The sequence below is a fragment of the Sinohyriopsis cumingii genome, chromosome 3 (genome assembly GCF_028554795.1).
Source record: "Sinohyriopsis cumingii isolate HCF-2022 chromosome 3, ASM2855479v2, whole genome shotgun sequence".
Taxonomy (NCBI): domain Eukaryota; kingdom Metazoa; phylum Mollusca; class Bivalvia; order Unionida; family Unionidae; genus Sinohyriopsis; species Sinohyriopsis cumingii.
Window position 1 is genome coordinate 109,462,102 of NC_142963.1, and position 15,033 is coordinate 109,477,134.

General features: G+C 34.9%; 1 protein-coding gene across 1 annotated transcript in view; it reads right to left on the reverse strand.

Moving 5' to 3' along the window:
• Positions 1–7,659: 7,659 nt before the first annotated feature.
• LOC149803557 (eukaryotic peptide chain release factor GTP-binding subunit ERF3A-like) overlaps positions 7,660–15,033 on the reverse strand; it is a 67,806-nt gene continuing 60,432 nt past the window's right edge. The window contains exon 16 of the mRNA XM_089953289.1: positions 7,660–13,502. Coding sequence (XP_089809415.1) covers positions 13,459–13,502 — 44 coding nt within the window. The 3' untranslated portion in view covers positions 7,660–13,458. The remainder of the gene's footprint in view (positions 13,503–15,033) is intronic.

The following is a 15,033-nucleotide window of genomic DNA, read 5'->3' on the forward strand; positions in this document are numbered from 1 at the left end:
CTATAGGAGAAAAGCTTGTTCTGCTTCCTTTTGCTGCTGTATAAATTTCTCCAATTCTTCTTTCTGTCTCTGTTTAAAATTCTCCACGTGTGGTAAAGAAGGAAAAGGTGGCGAAGGTACTGAGTCCGGAACAAATTCTTGTGAGGTAAGAAAATCCACAAAATCCCAATTGACCTCTTCTGGAAGTAAATCCGGGTTCCCATGGGTAATCCCCACGGCCGGTGCACCCCAATTCATTGTCTTCTGAGTTTGCGCCATGTTTATGCTAACTGTCGCATGGATTGACTGCGCACAAGCGCTAGTGCCTCTATATAGGGAATGTGACGTCACGGACTGCTCTCTTCCGATTGGACGAATGGTGACTGAATTTTGTAACGCGTGTTTGGATTTGTCAATCAACTCAATCCGTTTCAATCCTCCCTCTCCCTATAAATAATCGCAGTTTGCTGCATTCCTTCACCTGTTCTCGTCACCAAGATGTGGACCGACGTAGAATCCTTTACTCTCGTCTCTTCAATGCTGTTTAGAACGGACTTACCCATGCACGTACGATCCTCGTGGGTCATTGTCAGGAGGACGGATACCTGTGTGTGGAAAAGAAGAATATACGTAGAAAGACAAGGTTGTTTAAAGAGAGTGATGATTGATCTACGGTCCAGAAGTAAGACAGAGTGTAAGGACAAGAAGGAGACCAATGCGGTGCCATCTATGTTAACAGTATGGTATGTTAACATAAAACACAAAGGCCCTTTTCAGGGTCACTCCAATGTCTCGAAAAGAAATTACCTTTCATGCCCCAATTTTTTTCTTTTTTTTAAAAAAAAAATGTTAAATTTCCCTTGACACTATACAGTCCCACCATGTTCAATTTCCCTTGACGCTATATAGTCCCACCATGTTCCATTTCCCTTGAAGCCATAGTACAAAGTCACATTTCCTCCCATGTTCCATTTCCCTTGTCGCCATACAGTCCCATATTCCCATGTTAAATTCCCCTTGTCGCTATAAGGCATTCAAAATTTTCCCATGTTAAATTTCCATTGTCGCTATAAGGCATATCCCCTATTTTAACATTAAAGTCCCCTTGTCGCTACATCGTCCCTATTCACTACTAATGGCGAAGAAGTTCTCAAGTAGTGTTGATGTCACTGCAGAACTGCTAGACTAAGGGACAGAAGCTGAAATTAGAAAGGAAAAATATTTGTAGATTGTTAATTTGTTGAGTCTACTGTATTCGCACGCCCTCCCGTTTGTTTGTATCCCCTGCCGATTATAAAAACAAACGGCATCAAGGGTACTAAAAATGCACAAAACGTAGTCATTTCATTCACTGACTTTTAAGTTATAACCAAACATTCAACTTGCTCGCGTTACAATTCAAACAGGAGTTTCTTTATTAACACGGTCGCCGGGGGGCCCCGAGTGGCCGAGTGGTCTAAAGCGCTCTCCGTTACGGATCACTGCCATCTCACCTCTGTCTGCGTAGGTTCGAATCTCGGTTCGGCCAATGTGGGAATGTGAGAAAGCTTGCCAGTAGCTTCTCGAGGGTCGGTGGTTCTTTCCGGGGATTTCCCGGGTTCTTCCTCCACCATTAATACTGGCCGCCATGTATAGCCTATCTTGCGCTGAAAAATGGCGTTAAAACATACAACAACAACAACAACTGTCTGCGTGGGTTCGAGTCTAGGATTCGGCCAATGTGGGTACGTGGGTGAGCTTCCCAGTAGCTTCTCGTGGGTCGGTGGTTCTTCTCGGGGTTTTCCCGGTTTCTTCCTCCACCATTAATACTGGCCGCCATGTATAGCCTATCATGTGCTGAAAAATGGCGTTAAACCCAACAGCAACAACATTAACACGGTCGCCATATTTGTCTGGGCCATACTCTGTTTTCAAATAACAAATGTGATGTAGTTCACTGAATTGGAAAATCTCAGTATTTCAGTAAATTTTGGAGTTGAATCTTTTTGAACACATTTATACAAGAGTTCTTCTTTTTATCTGTTCAGTTTGTTTTAGAAATACTGAAACAAGGTATTGCAATTATTGGTCAGTAAGCATTATGCTTGATTACATCGAGAGCTTCCGTTTGATTTGAAACGCCAAGTCGACAGTGTTAGTGACCTCTTGCTGACAGGTTAGAAATTATTTATCAATGAATGGAATGACTAAATTTTGTAAATTTATTTTAATATCCTTTATGTTTTTCCTTTTTAAAATATGTAGGGGTGTGTACAAATAAATGGGAGGGTGTATGAATAATGTAGTTAGCTTACAAAGATTGTTTAATATGTGAATCGAATTGCAGTTGATAGTCAATTTCAATTCCTTGCATTTTCACAATTTCTTCACAGTTATGACAGCACTTTTTTATGTTAAGTACAGGCTTCAGACTGAATGTCTTTTTACCCCAGCTAGTGCTCCAAACTTTTCGGGGTGGACTTGCATTTTGTTTGCCTTGAACCTGTCAGTCAGAGTGTTGGACTATTAAGTGTATCAATCTGAGTGTCAACGTCCGGTGAAGAAAAGGGAAAAGTTTTATCATCAGCATAGTTATATAAAGAGCCATACTTAACGTAATTTTTTTTAAAAATGTCATTGATAAAAACATTAAAGAGTAAAGGTTCATAGATGACCTCTGCAGAACACCTTTTAGAATTTCCGTCCAGCGACTCGAGACACTATGCATCATACTTTGCTGCTTTCGATTTGACGGATAGCTCAGACACCTAATGTGCCAGCTGACATTCCATAAGCCCTTAGCTTGCAAAGCAGAATATCATGAGGGAGACAAAGAAAAGCCTTTGGTAAATCCGTCAAAACCACAGCTAGATTTTTGTTTTCATCAATCCTTCTTCCAGTCTTCTAGTAAACGTAACAGACTGGTCTGGCATCCAAGACTTGCAAGCACCGTTATTATCTGCATATAATTATGGTGGTAACCCTCTCCATAAAGCTGTCCTGTCTCATTTTACATCAGTTGCATTATGTATTTAATACACGAACATTCCGCTTACCATGCGTGAAGAAGGTGAGTCAAGATGGACTGTCTCATTCAACACTGGGGGGGGGGGGGGGGGGCGTATCATAACATTCCATTTACCATGAGGGAAGACGGTCAAGCTAGACTTGCTCATTTAGTATCGGTTGTGTATATTAGAACATTCCATCTATAATGAGTCTATATTTGAAGATTATATTTGCATTTGAAGTTTAATTTTAAAAGAAATGCCTTGCTAAATATAAAACATTTATAAATTCTGTATGATTAACATATCAATGAGTAACAAGTAATATTTTTTTCTTCAAATTTTTAAGGCCACGAACATATAATGAAAACTATACTTACATTGTTCATTTAGTTTCAGAAACCGATTATACATTATTGTGTCATAATTATTTTCGAAATGCTTTGTTCTTTTCGGAAAAAGAGAAACAAAATCTATCGCATTTTGTGAAGTTGTTCACGTAATCAGTCCCATGGGAATTCGATGAATTATTTTGTTTAACCAGCCATGATTAGAATGTGCAGTGTACCTGGTTCGCATCACTATTTTGATTCGGTTATCATGGCGCCCTCTGTTGTCGTAATGGGCCATTAATCTATATTTCATCTTGCGTCGTGTTAACAGCCAGCTTGCAACTTTGATAGTGCTACATTATAATTTTCAGTTTACATGAAATGCATCAAACAATAAAAGAAAGAAGAAAAAGAAAGAAAAAACAGCTTACATTGCAGCCATTATAGCTCCATAGCTACCAGGTAGAACATACGTTGTCACATCTCACAAAATATACTGGTAGCATTTTTATTGAAGTATTGGATGAAATATTTATTATGTCATAATCTAGCAACAAATGTGTGTATCTTGGTTCCCATGATAGCCAGGTGAGAAATATAATGTTCACGTCTTCAAAACCACTTTATTTAATATTATCAAATTGTCAAGAAATGTTCAAATGCGATATGGTTTAGTTATTTTTGTTTCGTATGCCTCGATAGCAACCAAACATCTTTGACATCAGCCAGGTAGAAACTTGTTTTAATATTTGTAAAAAATTTAGTGATAATTTACGTCAAGCTTTAGAAATAGAAGAAATACATTTTAGATTCTTCTACAATTGTTATATGTATTGAGAACAAAATATTCTCTGATAAGAGAAAAACAAATTATATTTTTCTGGCAGGAAGGGGGACCTTGGATTTATTTTCAAACCAGAATTTTTTTCTCTATTACCTCAAGATACTAGTAGTTAATTCTTTTCATCTAATAAAACTGGGTATGATATGTTCTTTTTCCAGAAATTAGAGCGAGAATTTTTAAAAGCTATCTGAAGGCTAGAAATGTAGAGTTTTGGTGTTAAAATACCCCACCCCCAACAAAAATAAACTAAATTGGCACTCCTCGAGTTTCATGCACAAAAAAAGAGGGGAAGAATGTCTAAACCAAGACGAACCTGCACATTACTCATTTTCTTTAATATTATATTAATCTAAGCCTAGTGAGCCATACTTTGTTCCAGGCGTCAAGAGTTACAACCTATTAAATATAGCTCTGTTTATAATATCATGCTATTATGTTGGCGGCATAACGGATTTACTTTGTCCATCTATTTCAGTTGAATCATTTAAGTCCGTGGATCCATCTGTCTTATTTACCCATGATAAAACTCCTCTAAAGCTTCACTTATAGTACTGTGTGTGAATGGGGACAAGTATGTTTGTGTACCTTGTAAATAAACAAATAAGAGGGCTCATCCTTTCATTATTTTATTGAGAGAGAGAGAGAGAGAGAGAGAGATGGGGGGGGGGGAGATGTTACAACGATCCCATTACATAACAAACTACTTGCTTTATCTACTGCTCTAAAACTTCATATTAAAATCGATATTCTTAAAGGAGGGCACATTACTATGTAACAAAACTATTTCACCCCATCCGTGACACCTACACATTGTTACAAATTTGATTTGATCCTATTAGCGTAGTCAAGCTGTTTTTAGACGAGGTTACCCCATGTACGTAGAAGTTTGGCTGTCTTTCAATGCAATTTTTAACCCTATTATAATGAAAATGACCTGGATTTTTCTACATTTAGAATTAGACAGAAAATGAAAGCAAAGTTAGGTTTTTGAAAATATATGCAGTAGAGCCTCTTTAACATATTTATTGATTCAAGCTAAAATACAAAATGTAACCAGAGTCACTGAAGCAATGACCTGCTTTTTCAATGAGAGTAGAACTCATTATGATGCATTCCTTCACCATGTTCATGTTTTAAGGTACAACATGTGTATACTGCCTGCAAAACCTACTTGGTCATGAACTCAACATAGAAACCAAACCCATGCCAGTAAAACGTGAATTGCAAGCCAGAGACCTTTTGTTGTAAGAATATTCATCTTGATGATTCTAGTATGAGCAGTACTTGACAAAATAAACTTAAAACAGAACTGAAAGTGTCAGTTAAGCAAGAAATAAGGAAACCATGTGATCATTTTGTTGAACTCATCAAGATGCATCTCCTCACAATATTTCATGATTCTAGATATAAAAGTAAGTACAGAAAGCAACAACAAAAAATATAATAAAAAAATTTGAATTTCCTGAAAGTGTACTTTCTAAGATTGTTCTGCAAATCCAAACGACTTGACCCATGTCGTGAAAAACATGATACATACCATAACTGTACTGTAATTTCCAACTGAAATCTTTCTCTTTACAGCACTGAATTGACCCAATAAATCCAGTCCATCATAATCAGAAATGCAAAATGGCGTTGGATCAAAAGAAAAATAGAATCCATCCATTCCAGACCAATTGGAAAAGTTTTTCAATGAACATTCTTCCAAAATATAACTCTAAATTTCAATTTTAAGTAGATCAAAAGAAGAATTTTTTGTAACTAATGTTGAGCACGCGATAAAGTCCAAAGGTTGCTGGGTGGTGCTATGTGCGAATTAATATTGTTACTGTCTATTAATGAATCTACGGTTGTGTGATTTGGATTTTTAACATAGCTTTAAAAAAAAACTTTCCCCCGTCATATCGCTACGATGTCTGCAGTGTGAAGTTTATAGGAATGTCTACTAATGGGACATCATGCTGCCGATATGTATTGTTATGTCGCCCCCTGTCATATTATTCTGATACTAGACCGACCAGTCCTAACACAAACCTCTTAATGCTGAGCGCCAAGTGAGTTAGCTGTTAGTACCATTTTTATAAGTTTTTGGTATGACTGGAAAGGGGTTCAAACCCGCGACCTCCCACATCCAAGACGGACCCTCTAACCACTTCGGCCACCGGAGCGGTCGTCAATCAGATGCGAAGAACTCTTCAATATTATGAGTGTATCTTGCTCATAACTAGTCCGAGATTCTGACGATATAAACTCACATACCAAATCCGATTAAAAATATGGGACCGCTAATACAAGCCTATGTAATCAATCTGATCAAATCCTGACCAGAAATATGGCCTCAACAGGTTTGCATGTTTGTCCAATTAGATGCAAGACAACCCCACTAATAAACATCGATGTTGCTTATATCTAAACTCATCTGAGATTATGACGGTATAGTTAGAAAGTGTTTAGAAACTATGCCAATAATAACCTATAACGCTTTATTAATGAGTGGTTGTCACTCATAATCGAACAAATCTGAGGCTTTGTCGAGGACGTCCATACAAGCTTACATCCGAATTCTGACCCAAATATGATCAGAAACGAAGCCTCAAGCGTGTCCACAAATGTGGATGGATGGATGACAAAAGATGCAGGGTCATACCATATGTGCTTGGCCTTCGTCCAAGCGAGCTAAAAATAGCAACAGTAGTTTTCTAATTTTGCATCTATTCTGTTCTTTCCAGGATTGTTACCGACTAGAAAATAAAGGTTAAAACTATTAAAGATCTTTGCTTAAAACAGTTCAGTTTTGCTTACACCTTGTACACAGCTCCCAATTTCTGTTCCTAGACCAATCGCGGTGATTTCATCGGGGTGGTGATGCCACGAGTGACAGTACAAACTGTTCCCATTTCACCAGCATATCTATTCAAGAAACGCGAAAGCCGTAGATTTGCTACAACTGAAATGCATTTTACAGATTCAAAGGCCCCATGCCAAGGTCGATTGCTATATAGGATCTAGTTTCCATTGCTAAGATAGAAACGTATTTTACAGATTAAAGGACCAAGGCAAAGGTCAATGGTATAGAGGAACTAGTTTCCATTTAACGAGAGTTCCATTCATTGGGACATCAGCCCTGTGAACAGCATTAAGCAGACAAGACAAATCTTTTCATGTCAGTTAAAAATTGATGGCATACACTAGTATTATCCTACATTTTCAGTTCAATACAACTGATGCAGAATATACAGCACATGACTTTAAAAAACATTAAAACAAAATCGTTAAAACTGTGGATACAGACTATAGGGCGATATAAAGGTCCGCTATTCAACAGTAATTTGTATACAATGAGTATTCCCTTCAGCTCTACTAGAATCATGATATTCCAAACAGTTAAATTGAAGTTTTCACAACAAGCAGACATCCTGAGCAAAAACATGACAAACTCGGTGGATTCATTGATAAGTTGGAAAATTATCTAATTTTCTATTTGGGTATTTGTCAAACAAAAGAGACATCACAACACTTCTGAAATTTTGAAATAGTAGATTTTTATTTTGCATTATTATAATTCTACCCTTATTAAAATGAAATAAAAGTATACAGTCATTTCATAGTCTGTTCACTCTTGCATTTCGGGCTCAAATTCCATGAATGAGCTTTAATCAGCAGAACATAATAGATGTTGAATCTTTATAAATATTGTACACTCCACATAACTGCCATCAAAAAACAATATCAAACCTCTAGACTTTAGTCCTTTTGGGTTTCCGATTTCTGTACAATCTGTATATAGGTAATGAATCTTTCATATTTTATATCACACAATTTTTACAGCATAAAATTTTGCAAATTTAGCAAGAAACTAAATTTGTGAATATATTATTAATGTTAAATAGTGATATAATTGTAACTGTATCGCTAACAAGAAAATCCAGGAAAATTTCATGATGCAGCAAAATACACACTTTTCATTAAGCCAGCATTTAATTCAGCTTAGTAAAAAAAAAATCTTTAACAATGAGGTTAATTTAACACTTTAACACTGAGTTTAATAAAAACTTGAGTTCCAACAAAAATGATTTCTAAATTAGAAAAAATTAGTGACAAATATTTTATTTTTTCCAGCATGATCTAAAATAAGTACATTTAATCCATCACATACATATTACAATGAACTGGAAATAAATTCACAATGATTCATACAGTGTTGAATATTTTTTCTCTCTAAATTTTGTACATCAGTAGAAAAGTCACAAACTTCATATTTGTTAAACAGGGGTTTCAAGGGTGGACCCATGATTTTTCCTACTTATATTCCATTTTGAAAAGGAATGGTTTGCTTTGCTTAAAAGAGCCAACTTTCTCCATTTTTTTTTAGTGAAAAGTGTACTATTCTAATTTGAACAGATCTCCCTGAGCCCACTCTGGATCTGCCACCATTCATTCCTAAAATGACAGCTTCATTTTACATAATCTACTAATGAGTGCAGTCTGCAATGTATCTGTAATGACATTTTAAATAAATGTCATTCAGATTGCCAGCAGCTGTTGTTAATGACTAAATGAAAATTCAAGTTTACCATAGCTATCACAACCAAATGCAGAGCATTTGAAAAAATGACAAAATGTGAACACATAAGATGAATAACTTTAACAATTGTAGTTACTCATGTCCAATCTGAAACAGTACCAATCTGAATGCTAATTGCACCGTGTTATCTGTAATTTGTTGAAATGTTCAAAATTATGATCAAGAAAATCTTTCAAAAAGATTCATTTCCTAAAGAAAACTTGCCAAACTGTGTAATTATCTACCAGCAGACCAGAAGAACCTGCAGATCCTCCTCAAATTTGTACAGTATCTTCAACAAGGAAATACTATACCTGTTCCCTCCTTCAGGTCTTGTAAATATGTTAGAATGTTCTAATGAGAAAGAATTTACCAATATGCAATTAAAAGTAAGAATATCATGAAGGGCTCACACCACTAAAATATTTTCAAATTTTCATCACAGGATGCTGCAGAATACATTTGTTTATGTAAGAGAAAACTTTCTGAACAATCGAAATTAGTTGAGTCCTGGCATTTGTTTTGTATGTTCTTAAAGCACAACACTGATAAAAGCTGCCTTAAACAGCAGTCGTGTCACATAGGCAGCAGCTAAATTTAGCTTCCCAGAAATTAATAAAGACTATAAACACATACATAATATATGTAATTTAGTGGTTGAAAGTACTGAGAAATGTCTTAGAAAATTAATAAAGACAAATTCCAGGGTGATAATGCAGCTAAAGGCCTGATCTCGAAATAGTACTATCACTTTGAGGTTATCTTGCTCAATAAATAATTAGTGGTCTGAGTCCTATACCAAAAATGCCCTTTTACAATAATCAACCATATTAAAGAACATGTCATAATCAAACTGTGTGCAAACAAATGTATCTAGCATTCAAGGTTTTCTATAAAGTTTAAGATCTGTGCAATTTTTTTTAACCCGTTTTGTAGAAACCAGTTTTAACATCTACTTCTAGAAACAACACATCTGGTCCTCCACTTGCTCTAAAAATGTAAATACAAGGATTTTGCTCTTAATGTTGGTTATGTCTTACAAAAGACAAGTTATGGAGCTAGTAAGCAGAAGACATCAACAAAGAGAGGTAATCTGCTAACTTTTTACTGATCCATCAGTGTAAAATATTGCCAGCTGTGATGTGATTTAGCAACTATTCAATGCCATAGATGCCCCATTTTGTGTGTTAGCAAAATTCAGCATTCCACACATCGAGGTGTATACCTAGTTTACAATGGTGTCAGATATACACTTGTGAATGAGCTCTTAAGAGGGAGATAACTCTTCAAGACCACAACTCCCATCTCTCAAGAAGTCAAATACCACTCCATCTATAAAACTATGATGCTTTTGCAGCCTAAATAAAGACTATTGTGTGAAAGCATTATTATTTCTTAAATGAACTTTAGTTCTGTATTATGTTGCTACAAGGAGGACATCCCTGATACTGATCCACTCATAACATGGAAAAATTGGAGAAGGCTTAATGAAAAAAGGAATATATTCACGAAATTCTATTTACATTACATGACAAATTATACCACCAAGTATGTATTGTAAGACCATAGATACTAACAACTATTGTTTAATATTGTTGTTATTACCATGTAATGGCCACCCATTTTCCATAAAAGGTTGAAAATGCAACATTATTTTAGCATTAGCATAAAAATGTGTTATTTTGAACTGCTTTCTTAAATTAAGTTTTGAATGGTGGACACAACACATTTTAGAAACAAGATTAGTATATTTTGCCACAAGTTTAGCTATGAGATCTCACTGAAGAATTCTATCAGTAATATAGCTTTCAATATGCAGGACAAGTCTTCACATATCTGTGCTGTAGGTAAAGAATGACTAGATTTTCATATTAAACAAAATCATATTTTGAACACTGCGCAACAAAATATGATATCTATATTTAAATAGATTACTACAGACAGTTTTGCAATGATTATCAGCAGGCTGGATCCATTTTGTCTGAGATGTGGTGAATGGCAGGTCTTTTTGCTCAAGGTAACCACTTGTTTATATTCCAAAGGTATCACTGTTAGAATTAAAGAAAATCAAACTAATTTTTTAAAACTAGATAACCCAGTACACAGCATTGGTTTTTCTTGATTAAAGCGCAAGTTTTACGAACAATCAAAACTAAGTGCTTGGCAGCTTTTTCTAGAGATAAATGACTCTAACGCAATGTACAAATAAAAGCTACTTTAATCAGCAGTCTCACACCGGGTAGGCAAGAAATAATTTTCACCTGCTGGAAGAAAAATTAAATCATGTACATGTACCAACAGAATCCATTTTAGAAGCTGAAAGCACTGCTACAATTAAAATAGAAAAATTCCATGCTCGTATTACAGCCAAAAGGCCCAATCTCTAATCATTAAGTGCATTATCCTGTGTCCTCTATTTCAAGACTGGTAACATACTTGATAAATTAGGGGTCAGAGTATTATACACCCTGACAGTGTTTGACATTCCTCTATGTAGGCACAAGTATGGTATCGATGACTCAGGAGATTAATGAACCAAGGATCTCAATGACCTGGGCCTGCAGTTTTGAACTACATTCACTTTGAAGAAATCATTTTCTTATTGGACTTACCATGACCATAACCTCCGACTTTCAGACCCAAGAATCTATATTTTTTTTAATGCCCAACACACATGGCAGCCACAATGTTTGCTCAAGGAACTACTCTGCAAACCCAATTTTCTTTTAGCCACAATAAGTCTTTTTCATACCTTAAGTGCATATCCTCCACAACTTTGGTCAATAAATGACTACAAGTCAAGTTCTTTTAAAAAAATTTTTTTAAAGGTTTTTTAGCTTTACTTTTGACAATAGGTTTCTTTATTACCTAATCAGCAAGTCATCTACAAAACTTCATTTCAAGGGCATGGTTAAGAAAAAATACATTTTGGTGCAGAAACCATTTTTCTTTTATTCAAAGACCCTGACCCATGATTTTTTGAACTTCAAAATTATTAGGCTTCTTCATTACCTCCAACTGCAAGCCATACACAAACTTTGGTCCAGTTCTACGATTTAAAACTAATGTTATTAAATAAAAACCCTTTTTCTTTTTTCAGTCTGTGACCTTGACCTTTGACTCAAAAACTAATACACTTTTCCCTTACCTCAAATATAATCCATCCACCATGTTTGGCCCATGCATATTTAGAACCAATATCACTGTGAAGAAACGATTTTTCTTTGTTCGGTCAGTGACCTTGACCTTAAATAAACTTTTTCCTTACACCATGTACAAGCCATGTACCTAGTCTGGTCTGTGTATATGATATATAGCTAATGTCATTGAGCAGAAAGCATTTTTCAGCCAAAGTGAACCTGGCTTTTGGGCCCCTAAAATTTGCTCTTTTTTTTAAAAACTCCCAAGTGCAAGCCGTCCAAGTTTGGTAACAGCAGATGTTTGAGAACTCAGAAATTCAAGCTGTTGTGCAAAGTGAATCTGGTAAGAGATGGCAGCATAACATCTAATAAAAATCCTAAAACACAATGTTCATATCAAAGTCAAGAACACACTTTCCTGAGAATGGCCAAGAATGTGATGTAATCAATATTGCAGTGGAAAAAAAAAACAATGCTTACATTGCAAAAAGCCATCCTGGATACTTCTGTTGTATTCTTGGCGTTCTATTACTTTTTCAGAGTTAAAACTCACTATTGATGTGGTTACTGACCTATGCTTTCATAAATTGAACACAAATATTAATTAATTGCATCATTTTTTTCAATTTTTAAATGACAATTAAATGTCTACAGCGAAGCAGTATGAACAAGTTACAGAGCCATCAAAAGAAGGATGCTTCCACATATTAATCATCTTGAAACTGTCCGTTTTGACTGAAAGGAACTCAATTAGTCAAACCTTATTTATACACATGTATGCCTAAAGGCTTTGTCTACACAGGCAACCAAAGCACATGACTGAATCTATGACCATAAATACCTATTTAGTGGTGTAAACTCAAGAATATACAATATTCTGCAGCAAAATAATAAATACTGCAAGTAACAAGATATCCTTAACCTTATCTATTTGTATATCTCTTTTGATATTAATCACTTATTTATACAGAATTAAGTGCATGAAGATTGCCTAATTTTGCTCATTTATGTTAGTTGCATGTACGTGATGACATGCTGAAAATGTTTAAATGAAAATAAAGAAATACAAGAATTAAAATTTCAGTAATAAATTACCTCTACAACATGTTTCAAATCACTGCAAATAGAATTAGATAAAGACAAGATTAGAACCATTAATCCATTAAATATTCAACGGTTAATCAACTGCCCAGAGATTTTTAAAAGTACAGTTATAAAATACATGTACACCTCAAAATGTACATACATACACAATGTTGGTATACAAGTGCAATATCTTGTGAATAAATGTCATGTGAGCTGGGTTTGTGCATGTCAGTACTTCCCAGAAAGTTGATGGTTAAATCCACAACATTGCACACTGTTCATCATTCAAACAGTAACAATACATCTCTACAAAATGTAAGAAATATTTCATGTTTCCACATGAAGGAGCTACAGTAAGAAACGATGACATTTATTCAACAGTGAAGACAGTCAGTAATCAAGCTCATGCCAAAAATCAATGATGCTAAGGAAAAAGTTTCTCCCGAAATCCTGAAGCATGTGCAAGTAATCCTTTCTTGCATTCAGCCATAATCAATTATACTCGAACAACAGATTCAAAAGTGTCTTATTCTATAACTTTTAGCACCTTCCCAATGGCTACTGTGCGACCTGAAATAAAAGAAAGAATTAAGATTACACTCAATGTGTAAACCAAATTTTGTTATAAATTTCAAACAATACAAATAATTTATGGTTAAGGAGGCAAGTCAGAACTAATTGCTTTTACTGTAAAGACCAAAATGTGGACACTTTCAATATCAATTATTTGACTGTTCTTAAAAACTTACTATGATTCATATGTATACAGGGTCGATGGTGCAATGCCATTTTTATAAAAGAGCAGATATACAACTATTAAGTATATAACTCACTAATGATTATACTAAACCATACAAAATCTGACAAAGACAATGATGTTCAACCATGTCAGTGTCATAAAAGATGTCAAGATATGCTAGCAATAACTTGCAGTTAGTAATGAGAACGTTTTCAGTTTACTTCTGAAATCCAGCTTCCCCACCCATGCTTTATGTTCATTTAGTTCCAGTCCAATTCACCTACCCTTTAACTCTTTACATTCTGCAAAAACTGAGTACTCTAGCTGCTGAGCCTGCTAACAAGTCTGCATTATAAAAGCTGTTATGCTTCTCACTAATTTGCTTTCTGCACATTTGTTAATATCAATTACTAAAGACATTATTTCCTTTCTAAATTTGATACGGAATAAATTTAAATCCTTAAATTTTCACTTCAATGAAATTTTATTCCTAAAACAACAGTCAGTCTGTGTCTTTTTGTTTTCTAAGCATACATTCTGATCATCATGATTCATAATTAGAGTCACTTAAATCTGAATGTCCAATCCTTCATATTGAAAATCAATGCAATTTGCAATGTCATCACTTTCAAATCCTTTAAAAAAAAAAACTTGTATCTGAATCAACAAGGTCACCATTTTGTCTCTCTCTACTGTGTCTGACCTCATTTAAAGTGGGAATTCCATCTGAAAACATTACCAATAATTTCAGAGTACATCCATTTGGTTGTAACTATCATTCTCTGCCAATTCCATTTCCCCACTATTCCAGAATGTGTAATTAACAATGTTTTCTATGACATCAAATTTCTCAGCTATGATCACAAACTCGTTCATTCTAATTGCTTTAACCTTTCCTTCTGAACTGAGAATGACCATATTTTGCAGAGAATCTTTGATTGTATTTTGCACTTCTGCAACAACCAATTCCTTCATTGGCAATTATGCCACCATCAAACTAAAATGTGTTATAACACTAAATGCTGTTCACAAACAAATGAGTTCATCACATGATCAACAGTTTAAAGACTGGTACCCTTTCAAAATAGAAGAAAGACCATACAGTAAATAATGAAAAATAAAATGGGAACAATTTTTTTCTAGTAAATTGATGTATTTGGTATTCTGCATGACTTTAAAAGATATTTATTGGGACAGGGTCTCATCATCAGTCTCTGAAAACCCTCTTTAAAACATCTCAAAAGTCTTTCCTGATATCTGCTACTATGTCTAGTAAAATAACCATCTGTTAGAAGACATTCAAGTGAGGTAATTACCTTGGTTTATGGCATCATCATCATTTATATGAAACCTATTTGCAGA